Raw genomic sequence first — 18,307 nt, forward strand, 5'->3', positions numbered from 1 at the left:
TCATTGGTGCAGTTGCCCTGCAAAGACCTATCGCTTCCTGTCATCCACTTTCATTGCTGGGACACAGCAGGTCTGTGTTGCCTTGTTTCCAGGCTGCAAATAAATTGACTGGACTCTCACGTCTCTCTGTTCTTAGTCTTAAGGGGATGGTCACCCTGTGCCCAACTCACTCGGAGGCTAGGACAGACAAATCTGTTAAGTAGCTACTTTTCCTCCCAGCTCCTTCAGAAAGGTACAAAGCCTTCAAAATGTCACTCTAAGGAAAGGGATGAACCTGAGTCAAGCAGGGAGGAAGGCTGGGTGGAGATAATAGACATGGAGGACGTTGGAGGCCAGGAAAGCTACCTATGCCATCTTCAGCAGAGTTACACTCATCTATATCCATTAAAGTAAACAGGTTTAGAAGATATAAACTGTGGTCAGAGGATGGCATGGTATGGAGAGGAGATGGGGAGTTTCAGCAGCAGCAACCTTTATGGGCATTACATCCATATTAATGACAGAAGCCACACAATCACAGGTTGGTCTACAAATACAACTCTCCTCGTAGACGCAAGATACAAAAATTAAGCTAGTTTTGATCACCTTTTGGTTCTGAGTAGCTAACTGGAAAATAATTTTACATTCATCAAGTGTCCCTATTTGCTGTCTCAGCAAGGAATCAATAAGTATGGGGCAGATATCACAATAATAAGCACAGTACAGGAAGACGTGTTCCAGGGTTTCTATGTCCCGCCAAGCACAAGTGCATAACCTGTTTCCATCTGGCGTTTTGTGAAATCATGGGGAGTTTCAAGATGAGAACTTTTAAGAGCCACGTAGTTGTGGATTAGGAGAGTTGGAAGCTTTGAAGCATCATTCATGCTACCTCTCTGCGCCTGGACTTTCTCAGGCACTAGAGATAATTCTGCTAGTACATCATTACAGGTAACTGACCTGCAATTACAGTAGTGAATGGTCTCTCATTCTTGATTTGAGTTTTATATAATTCTATTTTATCCTGTACTTCCTGCATTTGAGGCCCTGGTGAGCTAGGAAAGTGTATTTTAACAGTCAACTATTCCACAAAGGTTATTGTCCCACTTCCCCAAGCAGTGAGAAATTTCATGGGTAGCACTTCTGTGGATTGGTTTCCTTTGGAAGAGAGAGGACTGGAGACCTAGTTGGTTTTTGTAGTATTTGCTTTATTTACAAACAGGGTTGCCAACATGCTTGGAGAAAAATGTCATCCCTTTAATAGAGGCTCCCCCCACCCCCAAGGATATATGTTTCTTTCTTCAAAATATTTATATGCTGCTTTTCCATCCAAACAGGGTTGCCCAGGCAGCAAACATAAAGACATTAAAAACATTGAAAAGCATTGAAAACCTATGTATATGTCCCCACACACACGAACAGGGAGGTGGCCAATAAGCATTAACAGGGAGACCCACAGGGGTCATGGTAAGTCAGCTGTGACTTGAGAGCACTCTCCACCACCACACCAAACAAAACAAAAGTCTTCTCCTGCTGGCAGAAGACAGCAGTTGAAAGATACAGAGGAATCTTCTGGAGGAGGGAGTTTCAATGTTTTGGTGCCACAACCGAGAAGGCCCTTTCTCAGGATCCCCCTGTCTAGTCTCAGATGTGTGGGGGGGGGGCACTCGAAGCAAGGCCTCTGAAGATGACAGGAGTGGAAAGGTAAGTTCATATGGGAGAAGGCAGTCCCTCGGGTGCTGACCCCAAATCATACAGGGCTTTAAAGGTCAAAAACAGCACCTTGAATTGGTCCAGAAGCAAATTGGGAGCCAGTGCAGAAGGAAGAAGTCTGGATTGATATGGTCCCTATCTAGGGTTGCCAGCCTCCAGGTAGTGGCTGGAGATCTCCCGGAATTACAACTGGTCTCCAGGCCACAGAGATCAGTTCACCTGGAGAAAATGGCTACTTTGTGGGGTGGACTCTATGGACTTATGCTGTGCCAAGGTCTTTTCCCTCCCCAAAACCCACTTTCTCCAAGTTTCACTCCACAGATCTCCAGGAATTTCCCAACTTTGAGTTGGCAACCCTATCCCTATCACCCACTCCAGTCAGCACTTTGGCCAGCCACAGCATTCTGTGACAACTATCGCTTCTTGACTGTCTTCAAGGGCAGCCCCACGCAACTACATTGCAGTAATTTAATCTACCCGTTACCAGGCATGCATTGCAATGACAAGATCTTGTCACTGCAGATACACAAAGTCTTTCCGCACTCACTGGGATTGTTTAAATGCATGGAGTGACAAGCGGACCACACTGACGTAGCAACTCTTTTCCTTTTAACAGCATCGTTTTATTAGCCAATAGCCAAACCACACTAATAAAAAAACCTTCCCCCTTGTGGGCTCACCATAACTATAAAAGTTTTAAAATTTTTATTTTACACTGGGATGTTGCAACTCTGTATTACTACAAGACGCCGCAAGCTGTAAGGATCGCACGCGCTAATAAACCAGCTCTGCCCAGTAAATGCTATCAGGGCCTATTTCAAAACTACAATTCCCAGAAAGCTTTAAGCAACTCGATCTTCTCTTCCCGCCTTTTCGAATTCTACAGGAAGAGCCGGACCAGTCAGCACGCTTGATCGAAGTCTCTTATGATTTCTTTGGTTGAGCAGCCTTTGTGACATTGAACCGGAATTTTCTATTGATCAGAAGTTCGTTAAGGCGGGGCTTCTTTTTCTTCCATTTGAGTAAGGAGACTAACGCGACGTATTAACGCAGCCAATAGTGGTTGAAACCCTCCTGACTTAACCATAGTTTCGACCAATAGGAGCAGGCGAGGCGTCTCGCGCGCACGGCGGGGGTTTGAAAGGTGCGAGAAGACTGAGGTGGTTGGCGCGAAGGAAGGAGGTTTCGCGGCTTCTTTTTCTCTTTGAGGTAATGACGGGAAGGGAGAAGGATGGCGGGGTATCTACTGAGGAGAAGCGGGAGGACGGCAGCGTGGAGCTTATTTGGTTTCATGACACGGATGAGGGAAAAACTGGAAGCTTGACTCAGGGTTGCCAACCTCCAGATGGTAACTGGTGATCTCTCGGCACAGAGATCAGTTCTTCAGGAGATAATAGCTGCTTTGGAGGGTGGACTCTAGGGCATTATACTTCGCTAAGGTTCCACCCCCAAAATCTCCCAAGAATTTCCCGATCTGGAGCCTGTAACCCTAAGTTAATTAACCAGTCAGGGTCGAGATCCCTTTTCGCAAACTTAGAAGGCGGCAGGAAGAAACCCAAAGGTGCCTCCTTGTACATAGAAATATAGCAAATTAGAAAGAACCAGTTTGGTGTAGTGGTTAAGAGCGCGGGACTCCAATCTGGAGAGCCGGGTTTGATTCCCCACTCCTCCGCTTGAAGCCAGCTGGGTGATCTTGGGCTTGTCACAGCTCTCTCAGAGCTCTCTCAGCCCCACCCACCTCACAGGGTGATTATTGTTGTGGAGATAATGACATAATTTGTAAACCTCTCTGAGTAGGCATTAAGTTGTCCTGAAGGGCGTTATATAAATCGAATGTTGTTATTATTATTAAGGCTTGGCCGAACTCCATTTCCCGAACTTAATAGCTTTCTACGGGAAAGAAGTATGTAAGCATGGCCCGGTCTCAGACACCCCCGTCTCCTGCAGCCTTGAAGATGCTTGTTTCCGTGTTTTTTTAAACTGGCAGCCAGTCCTACTAACTTTTAAGGGTTCTTGGGCAGTAAATTAAAAGGGATTACTGTAAATGGGCCTGTGACTATTGATTTGCTTTAGAGCCGAGGCTTTCCCCAGACCTAGGATTGCATTGCTCCAAGTTGCAGGAGATGAAGGGGAACTGACAGTGGGCTAAATAAATTGCTTGAATACTTCGTTTGCTTCTCAAGGCTTTTCTCAGACCATGGTGTTTATTTCAATTTAACCAGCTGTGGGTGTTTCCTCCATGGGAGCTGGTTATTAGGCGATGGTCTCCTGTGTTGGAAATGTAAGTTTACCAGGGCAAGTGATTATGTGTGAGGAAAAAGCCATCTAACAGTTTAGAAAAGAGGACTTTGGGTTGGCTGGAAGGGGGTTGCAGGGCTTGTGGATCTGTTCCTTTGCAGGCATACCTCTTTGTCTGCCCTTATGCTTTGCTTGTATATTTGTAAATACCCCATACAAATATAGTGACCCATCTTGGGCGGGCCTAGGAGCTTGAGAAGGAGTGAGGCGGGGAGCAGGGTTGAGGTGATACAGGAAGATGGCAGATGTTGGCAAAGAGCTGGGTGTCAAGTGGATCAGTGCACTACAACTCCCACAGCAGGTAGAGGCTAGTAAGGCACTTCAGGGGGATGGACAAAAGGTTGGGCTGCTAAAGAAGCAGTGCGAAGACAGAGCCTAGGCTCATATACACCTCTTTCTCACTTGTGTATGTGCTGAACAGCTCCCACCTGCTCTCCAGCCTTCCCCTCCCTCCCTCCACCTACTATCATGAAGTCGCTGGTTGCCAGACAACTTTCCCCCCTCATTATTGTAGCAAGGGGGGGAGGGGTAAGAATGTGAGAAGCTGGAAAGAAGGAGAGAAAGAGAAGGGTATAAAGGGCAGGAGCCACCATTAGGGATTGCTAGCTTGTGACCCACTTCCAGAGGCTGCGCACTCCTGACCCACAGGCAGGGAAATGCCGACCTAATGAGCTTCCATGGCAGAGCAGGGATTCGGACCTGGGTCTCCCAGATCCTAGTTTGATGCTGTAACCACTATATCATACTGGGTCTCACTGTGGCATACGGAGTGGAAGAGGCAGAGAGTCCTTTTATTCAGAAAATTTATACCCTCTGACCTTTCAACCCAAAGGACTAAGGTGCCTGACAAAAATAGTTTAAGTTGAGAACTGTCAAGTTAACACAATGTGTGGACAAGAAAGGATGTTTAGGTTGCACCTACTACAGCTGGATCTTGCTACAAACCTAATATGGACTGAAGAGCTGCACTTGCTTCTTCTACAGTAAAACGTAGTGTTAGAAGCTTGCCCAGTCCTGAGCTAGGTCACAGTGCTAGACTCTCAGCTCCTAGCCAAACACCCAGACTCACTCCATACCTGGAGTCCCAACTCACCTGCCTCACAGGTTTGTTGTGACGATACAGTGGAGGAGGAGATAATGATGTAAATAGCTTTGGATCCCTATTGGGGAGAAAGGTGGGGTATAAATAAAGTAAATAAATGGTATATGTATTAGGTTGGATTTGCATGTAGAAGAGCAGGTCCTGTATATAATCTGTAGATCAGGGTGAGGGAACAAAATCTCACTTAATTTGCATGGGGGAGGGAATTGTGCCCCCTTTTATCACCATGTATGATCCACATGAAGTCATATAGGCATAGATCCACTATAAGTAAGGACTGTATGTGGTAAAGGGTTTCATAGCATACATTTATGCAAAGAATCACTCTATCTGCCCTCAGATGTGCAGAAAATGCACCTCCCCCAGCCCCCAAACTGGGGTAAAAATGCATTGCAGACCAATAAGGCTGCATTTTGGGAAGCCTTAGAAAATCCAGCTGGTTGCCAAGGCCTCCAGCTCACAATACAGTGCCCTTGTTCAAGGGTCAGGTGAGATGCTTAATGCTTGGCATACTATACTGCACTGTACAAACAGGCCACACAGCTCAGTGGGAGCCATGCGCCTTGGCATATGGGTTTCCTACAATAACCCAATGTAGCAACTGAAGTCTTATAAGGACATTTTGCGAGAGATTAGGCAACATTTTGGGTTGCTATAGTAACTCAGCCAGAAGGCAAGAGAGGTGAAGAAAAGAACCCCCAACCCCATGTGCCGTAAGGCTATTCATGATAAGAAAAATGGGCAAGCTATACAGACTTTTTAACTTCAGAGCTGTAGGCAGAAAAACTACCTGTAAATGTTTCTAATTTCTAGGCACTTTACTGAAGACATGGCAACCGTTACTCCAAGAAAAAGAAAATACAGTTCTACTTCTGATTGGTAAGGCTCATGTTACACATTTCTAGAATTGTAGGATGATGTCTTACGCCTAAGTCTGCTATATATAACAGCTGGCAAAGATAAATAAAGCCATTTATATATATATGGACTTCTTCCTGTTCATTTTATAATATTACAAAACAGAATGAATACTTTTAAAAGCAGCTGGCTTGTTTGTTGATGGTTTTATAACTGATACTGTGTGATTGACAGGTTCTTTCCCACGCATCTTTAGTTCTTCACTGTACAAATTCCAAAATGAACACATACAGAGTCATCATTGATCTGTTCCCTGTTTCGAGGGACAGTGGTAAGATGACTGAGACTGATGTCGTAAGGCATTATATTTGGTCAAATCGAGTCTAAAAGAGGGAGCAGCAGCACCCTTCATTATAGTTTTGTATTTACAAAGAAAGTTAATTGCCTATGACTTCTGAAGTGACATTAAGTCACTTTTGAGATGAAACAGTGCCAAAATAGCTAAATTTATACTGAAATATGTAGGAAGAAATATTAACGTAACTTTACTTTTTGTAGCTTGCAGATAGTATATGGGAATCCAGTGAAAAAACTGATGCTAGAGTTCACTGAGGAGTCTTCTATGGTACAGATGTCTGCAGGTTGCAGTGTTGCATCTCTAACAAAGCAAACTCCTGGCTTTCAAGTTAAAGATAAAGAAAACCAGCACTTTCTCCAGAAGTCAACCAAATCACAGAGGTTTGATTCTTCTCCACTGCAGACAGCCACTGTGCCAGAGGAAATCCAGAGGGAGTTCCAGCAGAGAACATCCCCTAAATCTGGGGCCACACACAGTTCCATTGTATCCTCCAGCTCCTTTTATAACAAAGGGAAACCATATCTAAATATACTGGAGAGAAAGCTAGCAAATGAAATCCTTCCTCTTGCTCCAAGAAAAGATGAAGGCAACCTACCTATTGCCAACAAGACACAGACAGCACAGGTGCAAATAATGCCAGCCATGAATACCAACTCCAAAACATCCAAGCATTCAGCTGCTTCGAGGCAAGCCAAGACCTTGTCAAGAAATACCAAAAAGACTAAAACAGTGGTGGCCCCTCCAAAGCCTGTGAAGCAGAAAGAGAATGTTAATTGTGTTGTTGAAAAGAAAATGGAAACTCCTTTCAGAGTCTTAAGCATGAAATTCAAACCTGTGCTGAAACTCCAGGCAAGTGCCGCATTCTTCACCACTGGGAAGAAGAGGTCCTTTGGCTCTAAGAAAGAGCTTTCATCTCCATCATCCCTGCACTCTGACAGCAAGTCCATGACAAAGGAGAAGCAGGACGGACTCCAGCCCCATTCAGAACTCCGTTTGTCCATTGAAAGCAAAGCAATTGAGGTTGACAGGAAAAGAAACCAAACATATAAGCCCCAAAAGCAGGAGAAAGAAGACCACATGGAGGATGGTGGGAAACTGCCCCATGACACTAGCCAAGATATGAAGGATGTGTATGAACTAAAACTATTACAGAAAACTAAGGTCCTCCAGCCTTCTCGTTCTGATTGCTCTAACACCCTAGATGAAAAAGGAATTGCTGTGGAGACCCAGGTATATCAAATTTATGAATGCTAGCAATATGTTTTGTGTACACTAAAGTTCACATCTTCTTTGTTTCTGTAGTGATGCACATTGCTAAGGGCACAGTTTTGTTCTGTGGAAGGGTATGGAACGTTACAAAGTGCTATACGTGAACAAATTGTAACTTGCAGCATCAATATTCTAGCAGTCTCTGCTCCCAGCATATGTCAGCAACTCAAGGGTGCTGAAAATTACTTGGCAGCCCTGCCAGATCATAACTGTGTTGTAATGGGCAGAACCAGGAGCTTGGGGAGTGTGTGTTTTGTTTTGCCTTAGTTTTTCTTGACAAGGCTAGGCCAGAGTGGGAGCTATAAGCTTTGCCTTGTCCCGAAAAAACCTTTAAACACTCCTTTGATTAATGTCATACCCTTAAATTAACACGAGTCCACTCCTGTCCTCCAAAATAATCTTTTCCGTTTCTACTATCACATCTTTGTCTAAATCGAATGTTGTTATCTTTGGAGAAACCTGGGCAGTGCTGTTGTATGTTATAGTGGGGGTTCAGTCTTGCGGCATTTTCAAATATAACTGTACAATTGTGCTTTCGAATAGTGCCAACTGTATTTTGCCTTGCTTGAAAGGACACAGCAACAAGGCAAGACTGGTTACAGGTATTAGAAATTTTTAATTTTATTTAGGGTTTATATAAGGTATGTAGGCAGTCTTCCAGCAATGGTCTGGGCCATAGCTTCAACAATCTTGCCAAGTCATGTACCATGTCCTGGGGTCTAAATTGGAAATTATATCACCTAAAATTTTATTTTATTTAGAAAATGTTTGTCTGTCACAGGTCTCTGAAGAGGTCTCAGAAGGACCACTTAAAAACAGGGATGAACATGAGAAGTCCTCTTCCAGTAAGATCCCTGCTGAGACGACTGAGGGTAAGTGGTGTTGGAGCTACGTGGGAGTCCTCTGCACATCTATTGCGTTATACAAATTTGGTATGAAATATTTCCCTATTTCTCAGCATTTCCAAGCGAAAGCACTACCAGGAATTGTCCATGCATTCAGTAGGGGGCATACACTCAAGTGAAGTACAAGGTTGAAATCTCAATTTTTTTCTTCTCCAGCAACCTCTGTGGCAAATCCTTTGTTCGCTACACCTTCCAGCAACCAAAAAAGGTATGCCAATGTTATTCTGTTCTTCGTAACTAATAAAACATGGATTGACACATTCTATCATCTAGTTTTTCTTCTCAGGTTTAAGTACAAATATGGTGTAAAGTTGTGGGAAGGCTTACTGTGGCAGTGGGGCTGCAGGGAAACTATACTTCACCATTGTCCCTGTATTGGTCCTGGAATAAACATCAACTAGAGACTTAACAAAACCAATACAAATAACAATTTAAATGGTAATTTAACAAACTTCTTCTTAAGGAGAGAGTCTTAATAAATTCTATGTACAAAAAGGGCTTGACTGCTCCCCCTTCCACCCCTGGGATTTGTTCACTGGTTCCAAGGCAATGCCTCATTAGATCCTGGCATTAATGTTAACATCCAGGCTAGTACAATATCTAGGATCTTTGGATAATAACTATGGGAAAGGGTCTGTGCTGTTAAAGTAGGAGGTGCTCGCATAGCACAAAGGCACCCTTTGCTTATAGCTTCAGTGTGGCTGTCATCTACTGTTACTTGACATGATCTAATAAACATGACACTCTAGCTTCTTCAGTGTGTCATATGCTGTCAATTCACTTCTGACTAACAGCAACCCTATGAATTAACAACCTCCAAAGCATCCTATAGTTAACATCCTTGCTCAGGTCTTGCACGCTGGAGGATGTGGCTTCCTTTATCAAGTCAAGCCATCTCATTTTAGGTCTTCCTCTTTTCCTACTACTTTCAGCTTTTCCTAGTATTATTGTCTTTCTCCAGTGAGCCTTGTCTTCTCATGATATGACCAAAGAAAGATAGCGTTAGATTGTCATTTTAGCTTTTAGGGCAATTTCAAACTTGGCTGGATCAGGAACCCACTTATTTGTCTTTTTGACCATCCATGATATCCATAAAACTCTCCTCCAGCATCACATTTCAGATGAATTAATTTTCTTTCTGTCAGCTTTCTTCATTGTCCAACTTTCACATCCATACATAGCAATGGGATATACTATAGTATGAATTACCTTGAATTTGGTCCCCAGCGACACTTCCTTATCCTTAAGGGTCTTTTCTAGTTCCTTCATGGCTGCCCTTCCAAGCCTCCATCTGCTTCAGATTTCTTGGTTGCAGGCTCCCTATTGGTTGATGATCGAGCCAAGGAATAGAAAATCTTTCACAACTTCAGTTTCTTTATTGTCAATCGTAAAACTGTGTAATTTCCCAGTAGCCATTACTTTTGTCTTCTTGATATTCAGCTGTAACCTGCTTTGGCACTTTAACCTTCCTTTAACCTTCATCGGTAGTCATTTCAAGTCTTCACTATTTTCTGTCTGTAATATGGTGTCATCTGCATATCTCAGATTGTGAATGTAATGTTCCTTCCACCAATTTTCAGTTCACCTTCATCTCAACGTAATCCAGCTTTCCTTATGATATACTCTGCATAGAGGTTGAACAGATAGGGGGATAATTTACATCCTTGTCTGACACCTTTGCCAACTGGAAACCATTCTGTTTCCCCATGTTCTGTCCTAATAGTAGCTTCTTGTACAAAGTACATGTTGCACATCAACACAATCAGAAATTGTGGCACACTCATTTCTTTTAACACCATCTATAGCTTTTCATGATCCACACAGTCTAAATCTTTGCTGTAATCTATAAAACACAGGCTGATTTTCTTCTGAAATTCTCTGATGATATAAGAAGTGGTTATAATGATATAATAAGTGGTTATTATAATTGTTCTCTCTGTCTCTGCATGCAAATTGCTGAAAAGCTGCATTAAGAATTGGTTCTGTTTCTGTTACCTTTTACTTTTGCTTCTGCTTCTAATCTGTCTTTAGCAATTTTCATCAGTCATCCATCGAGGCTTCTCTTTTCTTTTGGCTGTAGGAATAGTCCTGTACATTCTTTCTTGATAACATCTCTGGCTTCAGCTCAGTTCATGATCCATTAAACTTAAGCTTCTTCAGTATCTCTGCAATAAAGGACAATTTTTTAAATTCATTGCATTTTATATTTATTCTACAATACTTAAGGGACACAATGTACTTACAAATCAGCTATCTAAAGAATTCATTTGGACTTGCATCTTTTTTAAAAAAAACCCTCAAAATCTCTTGCTCTGTACATTTCAGTGTCATCCTTTCAATATCTAAGCCCTGGACTAATTCTTGGAATCCCCTGTGCAGATAGAGCAAATTGTTGTTCTGGCTAGCTGTGTGATAAAAGCATCATCCATTTATTAATTCACAATGGACAAGATGCGCAGGAGAATGCACCAGTGGGTAGAAACTTGCGGGTATAAAACTTTAGAGTTATATATGTCAAAACTAATGCTTTAAAGAGTGCTCCAAATGATATGAAGAGCCAGAGCAACTCTTGACGCTCACTTCTGTAAATAGGTGAATCAAGTCAATCTAGTTATGATTTTCTGGCCGGGTGTGGGGACTGATTGCTCTGTGTTGGGGACCAACCCACCGATGTGGTCTGACCTTTGTGCAGAATGGATAGTTAAAGGAAAGATGAATTGTCCCTGAGTCTCCACAGAATCATGTTGGTGAGACACCTAAATAAATAATTCCAGGCCGCAAGTTCTCTCAGATGAGCAGCCTTCACTTGTGGAGTTCATTCCGGTTGCGCAGAAGGTTCCTGCCGTACTAAAAACCAGCAAGAAGGCAAAAGAATTGAGCAAAGACTTAAAAGATCAGATGGTCATTGTGAGTATATTTCTATGTGCAGCAGTTTGGCTGCAAGGAATATTGTAGTGTTTTGTTCTTTAAAGAAGATTTCTACTTAATCCTTTAGAAGGGAGTAATTTTCTTGTAGTTTTTGTGCACCCCTATTTTAGAACTCCTTCCAGATGTCAATTTATCCATGCCATTCTAAAAGACAGTCAAATTCTATGTCCTGACAGGATGCTGGTCAGAAACATTTTGGTGCCACTGTTTGCAAATCATGTGGCATGGTCTACTCAGTGGCCAACCCAGAGGATGAAGCTCAGCATGGACAGTATCACCAGAGGTTCCTCGAGGGAATAAAATATGTGGTAAGACAGAAGCTAGATTGGCCACAGTCCCTTTTCTTGAATCTTGTTTTGGACCACAGAGATCCAGGAGTAACCTTGTTAAATGAAATAGTAATTAGCAATTGCTGGGGAACTGAGCAGAAATGCTGTCTGACAGGCAACTGAACATTCCGAATATTCATTCCAATGGAGTTGTTTTGTGTATTCCCATATAAAACTTCACTTGGGCATTTTCCAGGTTGCCATTAGAGCGTAATGGTGGGGGAAGTAGGGGATGTGGTGTGTTCATTTCTTTATTATATTCTTAATATGCTGACGTATTTTGTTTCAAGATCAAAGTTTTTAGAAATCTACATTTTTCTCCCCCTCATTTTCTCTCCTCTTGGCAGGGCTGGAAGAATGAACGTGTAGTTGCAGAATTCTGGGATGGGAAAATTATCTTGGTCCGGCAGAGTGATCCAAAATATGCCATCAAGAAGGTACACTTTAGAGTTTTCTTCTCAGGTTATATATCCCAGTTGTATGAAGGGTTTTTTAAAAAAAATAAATAAATAAGGAAAATTGTTCACCTTCCTAATTCAGTGGTTTTCTTTGCTAGGTTTTGCTTTTTTTATTTGACTGCTATTAAATTAAATTGATTTGACTTTTGAAAATTTTTTATTTAAAGCAAAATATGATTATGATAAAGGACAATTTTGTAGCCACACAGTACCAAGAAGGCAAATGCTTATTGTTTGCAGCAGATCTTGACTGTTGCTTAAGATCAGTCAAGAATGTCCTGTTGGTTCCATAGCTAACTGCTACAAGGTACAGTAGCTTGTAGCTTGTTTTATCAAGAAATGTTGCATTTGTGACCTTGACAAGGTTTGTACAGTAACTGAATTCAGCATGCCTCATTTTTCTTGTATAGGTAGAAGATGTACGGGAGCTAGTCGATAATGAACTTGGATTTAAGCAAGTGGCTCTGGCCTGTCCAACCCAGACTCAAACGTACCTGTTTGTATCAGTTAACAAGATAGTTGGCTGTTTAATTGCTGAACCAGTCAGACAGGTGAGAAACATGCAATGTGAAGACTGTGGAAAGCTAATTCTAAGTATAACCTTGATGGAAGAACTCATTTTTGGAGGTGCTTCTGGCTATACAAAACATTTGAGCTTCTTATCCATTGCATTTTATCAAGCAATCAACTTTAATGTTAAAAAGTAGATCTTGCTGGGAACTTTTATTGCATCAAAAACAGGAGCTAGGTATTGGGGCAGCAAGGAATGTCTGTTTGCCAAAGGTATAGAGAAGATGTTTTTGAGAACTTCTCAAACCTTTAGCAACACAAATACTCCTTTCCCAAGATTGGCAAATCCTCCTTGCTTCCTTGTAAGCTTGTAAAGAGCTTTGTTAGCAGAGGGCATTGGTTGTGGGCTTTGTCCCTACATTTCTGGGCCCTTGCTTAAGCAGTTGTGGTCAGCTGTCATTTACTAAACAGATGGACTGCCTGTTGTACTATGTTTCTTCCCTAGGGACAAGAGGGAAATGCAATTTGATTGTAAGAGGTATATTACCTAGCCCTTTTAGAAATTAATCCTTAACTCTTCCTAGACAAAGAAAACAATGTGTATAGGGGAAAGAGAATGCTTCAAATAAAATGGAAGTTCACACACTGCTGGCCTATTCTTCAAACTGAATCCGTCTTCAGGATCTTTCAACTGGCAGTTCATTTGATTAGAATAGTCATGCTGAGATGCAGTTTTTGTGAAGTGGCCTTGTTCCTCAGGTATTATTGGTTCTAGCTGATGACACAAGTAGCTGTATTACTCTGTTGCACAAAAAAGTCTCATGGCATCCTAAAGAATAATGGATTTATTGTAGAATGTTGGATCTGGGATTTGAGCAGCTTGTTAACACAATTCATTACAGTAAAAACTTTGTCGTCTAGTATTTGTGGGGAATGGATGTTGCCAGCTAATCAAATGCGCCAAATATTCAAGTTTATTGCTCTGTCTTATCCAATGGAATCCACAGCAACCAGACCTCATCCCCTTGGAAATGCCATGGCAACAAGCCCCCATGCCTGGTAGGACCACCCCCTGAACCACAGTGCAGTCTTATGCAGAAAGAAACAAGCAGGCCAGCTGCCTGGGGAGCCCTCCAGCAGAGGCAGGCTAAGGGGGCTGGAGGCAACAGAGCATGATGATAGTCCGCATTGCTGGCTGTCAGAAGCCCAACAATAGCTAGAGCCATCACACTGGCCAGCTGGAGAGGCCAGAGTGGGGTGGTGTGCAGGGTTATGGTGGCTGGGAGGAAGGAGCAGTTTCCCCTCTAAGTGATGCTGGTTAACAGAGCATTCCAGATAAATACGTGCCAAATAACAAAGCCTGTCATAAAGCATCAATGAACAAATAAGAGATTTTGCAGCTCTTGATAGACAGTAAAACACCCAAAGTAACATGTGCTTCAGCAACCACAAACTTTGTCATCGGTCCCATAAGACTGCCTTTTGGTGCAGGCTTGTTGGTGTTTGCCCATTCCCATCCCCATGTGAGCTTATCTACGTTTTCCCTAGGCTTTTCGAGTGCTTTCTGAGCCTGTAGAATCTCCTACTAAGAACAGCTTGGAACATCATCGTGCCTGGTGTTGCTCAACAAAGCCAGAAAAAGTGGTCTGTGGGGTCAGCAGAATCTGGGTGTTTAGCCTAATGCGGAGAAAGGGCATTGCAAGACGCTTGGTGGATGTGGTCAGGTAAGAAACTATGGTGGGTCCCTTACAATAGAAAAAGAATGAATTGAAGCCCAGAATTCAACACAAGCCCTTTGCTATGTGATGTTTCCTGGAATATCCAGTTTTACCTTGGGTCAAATGAGGAATAACAAGGAAGCACATAGCCATTTACACCTGAAGTTGGTTCATCTTCTACATGTAGCAGGTTACAGAGAGCCTTGAGCTTGTATGCCAGCTACCCTCCCACTAGCAGATTCTTGGGAGCATAGAAATGTTGGATTCCAGCCAGAGAAGTAAGCCAGTTGTTAATGAGCGGAATGGTCGCCATCATGGTTTGTATGTTTCTACTAGTCTTATTTTAAACAATGTATTTATTGCATGGTGATTCTTATCCACATTGATAGGAGCCAAATGAACCAGTTCAATGGGAGAATATGCACATCTGCATAAAACTATGGATCAGTACTTGTGTGCATATTTTTGCCTGCAAATATGTCCTACATAAATGATTCATCCATTGTAAGAAAGAATTAACAAATATGTACAACAAGTTCTAGTCTGGTTGGAAATATTTTAAACAACCATTTTCCCCTAATCCTAGAAGCATGCACACTGGAAAGATGAGGGGAAGGGCATTCTGTACAGATGGGTACTTTATTGGCTTATTTTACAGGACAGCAAAGGGAAATAGTTATGAAGGTACTTGTACTGCATTGGTAATCAATTTTTATTTTCTGTTCTAGGCATAGATTTGTATTTGGCTCTTGCCTAAGCATCAATGAAATCGCCTTCTCAGATCCCACACCAGATGGCAAGCTGTTTGCAGCCAAATATTGCCAGACTCCCAACTTCCTTGTTTATAATTTCCTTAATTAAGGCTGTGTAACTTCAGTATATTGCAATGGAATTATGAGAGTTGCTTGTTCTTCAGTAAGTTGAGCTGCGGTGATGTTCAGTGTTAATTGAAAAATGGTATTAAGTTTCTGTTGCTTCTAAAATTAAAACTTCTAAAGTTGATTGTTTAGAAGAGAATAGTCACTAATACTATATTTAGTCTCTCTGGTTGTGGCTTTGTTAGCTACCCAGATCTGCTGCCTGTAGTGTTCCCATCATGTTCTGGTGGGTTGCTTGAAGGTGGGCTTTTAAGCGTGGGATTTAAGAATCTTCTGCGCTAACAAAAGGAGCTCTAGGCTGAGGAACTCGGTAGAAGCTGCTTTCCAGGAAAGAAGGTATAATATGTGAGTTTTATGCTGCTATGGACCAATGAGCTATGTTTTTGTGCCTGGTGTTGGATGTGCATCACTGGAAGTATTTAATGTGAGAGTAGAGACTGTGCAGGCTGTGTCTACAAAGCGCTGAAATTCTTGCACTAAATTTTGTGAGCTGATCAGATCTGTTCAAATAAATGTTTATGAATAAGCCTGTGCTGTATTTCTTCATGGTAGTGCTCTGTGCCCTTAATTACTGAAAAGAACTAAAGTTCCCTTCATATATCCTAGTAGTGCTTTCAAGATGTATTCATAGTAGAGGAAGTTACATGCTACTTACATGCTTGCACTGGAGCAAGAAAAAGCTGCAGAGGGATTCATTTTCTTAACGGCAGCCTTCTCCATCCAGAATCAACAATGGAGGGGCACCACAGAGTAAACTGCTCGGTAATACAAAAACCAACTGCGGATACAAATATGTTCGTTCTTAAAGTGCGCCATGCATTAAATGTATTCCAAAACTATTTAATCTCCAATAACTACGATTACAATAATGATACTTAAAAGTGCAGGGTGCCTCCTAGAACCACTCAACAGGAAGCTACCAATTCTCCTGATACAGCAGTCTGCTGTATCTGGGAGTCTGTTTGGATTAAGAGAAGTCATAAGCATTCTGAGTGACTGGAGTTGGAGATAACTGCTTGTAGAACGCTCTTGAAAAACCTGGATCGAAACAGAATTGTTGAGTGGTTCCTGTTGAGTGGTTCTAGGCTGCTGTGAACTCTTCCCCCTTACTGAGACTTGTGGGTTCTAGTGGATTCTCCGGCCCAGGAGATGGCATTGGCGCTGGCCACTTCCGACAGTTGGAGTTATACCTACGAAAGAGCAAGCAAGACGATATCACAATCGAAATACTTACCTTGACTCCAAGTCTCAGTGGTTATTATAAAGAAGAAAATCCCAGTAAGTGGTTATTGGGATTCTTGGATGTGAACACGTTATGATTGCAGTTCTGACTTTTGAATGTATACGACTTTTTGACTTTAGTATGCAAATACTTTTGTAATCTTTGGAGGCACCCTGCACTTTCAGTATCATTATTGTAATCATAGTTATTGAAGATTAAATAGTTTTGGCCTTCTCCATCCAAGACAAGAGATTCAAACAAAGGGAAGGTTCGTTGTATTAAGGGAAGACCCTGCTGTTAGCTGACTGGATGGGAGGGGTTCAACCTAATCCCCTACCTCTAATGCTTCACTGGTCTTAACTACAATAATCTTCCATTGCCTCTCCTAAGCAAGACTTCAGTTTTGCCCTTACAATCAATGCAAGAGAAAAGAGCAAACAGACTGGATAGGTATCCAGGAAGGTGCCTTCTGCATGATTATTGCAGATTGCTTGCAATTGCAAATGCTGCAGTTTACAAAGAACAATGTCTTGCAATTAAGACGTTCACAAAGAATTTCCTGCTTAGTTCTTCATAATGGTGGTGCTTGAGTATCAAAAACAGGCATGAATAGATTATGCTGTATCCTGTTCTGTGCTTTCTTTATGCCACTTAAAGGTGAAAGCAGCCTTGTCATGCAAATCTGCCCTTCTCCCTTGAAAGGGTTTAGGTTGCAGTGAGAAAAGCAAGTTGAAAGCTGCCTTTATGCAATGATTTTGATAATGGAAAAGGCAAGCCAGTTTCTTGAATGACCTTTTACGTTAAATGCTACTGAGTATATTACATAATGCCCATTTAGTATCACATAAAAGCCTTATTATGAACTGGCAACAGCTCAGATGGGACAGGATATATATCAGACTAACAATTACTGTCTCTAAGAAATGAGCTGCATTTTCTGTACTGGCACCCAGCATCTTTTTGCCTTCTCTGACACTACCCTTTTTCCCTGTAAGCATCTGTAATAGGAAATGAGTCAACATCCTATAGTCTCTTCTATCCTATCCCGCTCTATAGCTTAATAAAAGCTATCCTTCCTCCCCCTGCCCCTTCATCATGCTTGCAAAGCCTCGGCTTTGCTCAGAGTCAGTTAGAAATAACTCTTAATTGAAAAGCAAGTAACTAGGACAATACTGAGAGAGCTTTCATAGGTATGAAAAAGCAGCACATTTCTAAAGACAGTGTTTGCACCAGTCTCTTCAATCTTTCCAGAAATGCCATATTTGCTTTTGCAAATGACCCATTCTGGTGGCTTCCTATTCAGTACCTATATTTTTGTTTCTGGCCAGTTATTGGTAAGGCAGTCTAGTTTGTTTTTGATTAATAAGCATACTAACCAGCCCACTTGGACCTGTAAAAGTTAGCAAATGGCTTCAGGTAGCTGCAGACTTACCCCCAAATCTCCTCCCCATAAGGAGCCATAGGTTAGAGCTCTTCTTGATCCCAGATCCATGTGCAGAAATACAGGAAGACTCTAGTTCATGTCAAACCGTAGAATCATGATCAAGCTACAAGCAATAAAATGTGATTGCACAGGGAACAGCTAGGAAGGCTGTTTTAATATGCAAGAGCTATTCTGAGGCCTCATTACCAAGCCATGATAAACTGTAGACATGCCCAGAAACCAAATCAATCAAGACAATATCTGCCCCATCAGTATCTCTCTGAGTGATGTCAGTACCCTGAGTTTATTTTCTGGCACAAGCAGAAAAAGAGGGCATAAAATTGGCTTTATTCCATGTCCCC

The 18,307-nt window shown here is 42.0% G+C and overlaps 1 protein-coding gene across 1 annotated transcript; it reads left to right on the forward strand.

Moving 5' to 3' along the window:
- The first annotated feature begins 2,838 nt into the window (after positions 1–2,838).
- ESCO2 (establishment of sister chromatid cohesion N-acetyltransferase 2) lies at positions 2,839–15,775 on the forward strand. Its single transcript, XM_054987154.1, has 11 exons — positions 2,839–2,898; positions 5,903–5,968; positions 6,506–7,535; positions 8,356–8,446; positions 8,636–8,687; positions 11,254–11,386; positions 11,584–11,715; positions 12,084–12,173; positions 12,605–12,745; positions 14,253–14,428; positions 15,151–15,775. The coding sequence occupies exons 2-11, from the start codon at positions 5,919–5,921 to the stop codon at positions 15,281–15,283; spliced, it is 2,028 nt and encodes a 675-aa protein (XP_054843129.1). The 5' UTR covers positions 2,839–2,898; positions 5,903–5,918; the 3' UTR covers positions 15,284–15,775.
- The last annotated feature ends 2,532 nt before the right edge of the window (positions 15,776–18,307 follow it).

Source organism: Eublepharis macularius, chromosome 1, assembly GCF_028583425.1.
Source record: "Eublepharis macularius isolate TG4126 chromosome 1, MPM_Emac_v1.0, whole genome shotgun sequence".
Lineage (NCBI taxonomy): Eukaryota > Metazoa > Chordata > Lepidosauria > Squamata > Eublepharidae > Eublepharis > Eublepharis macularius.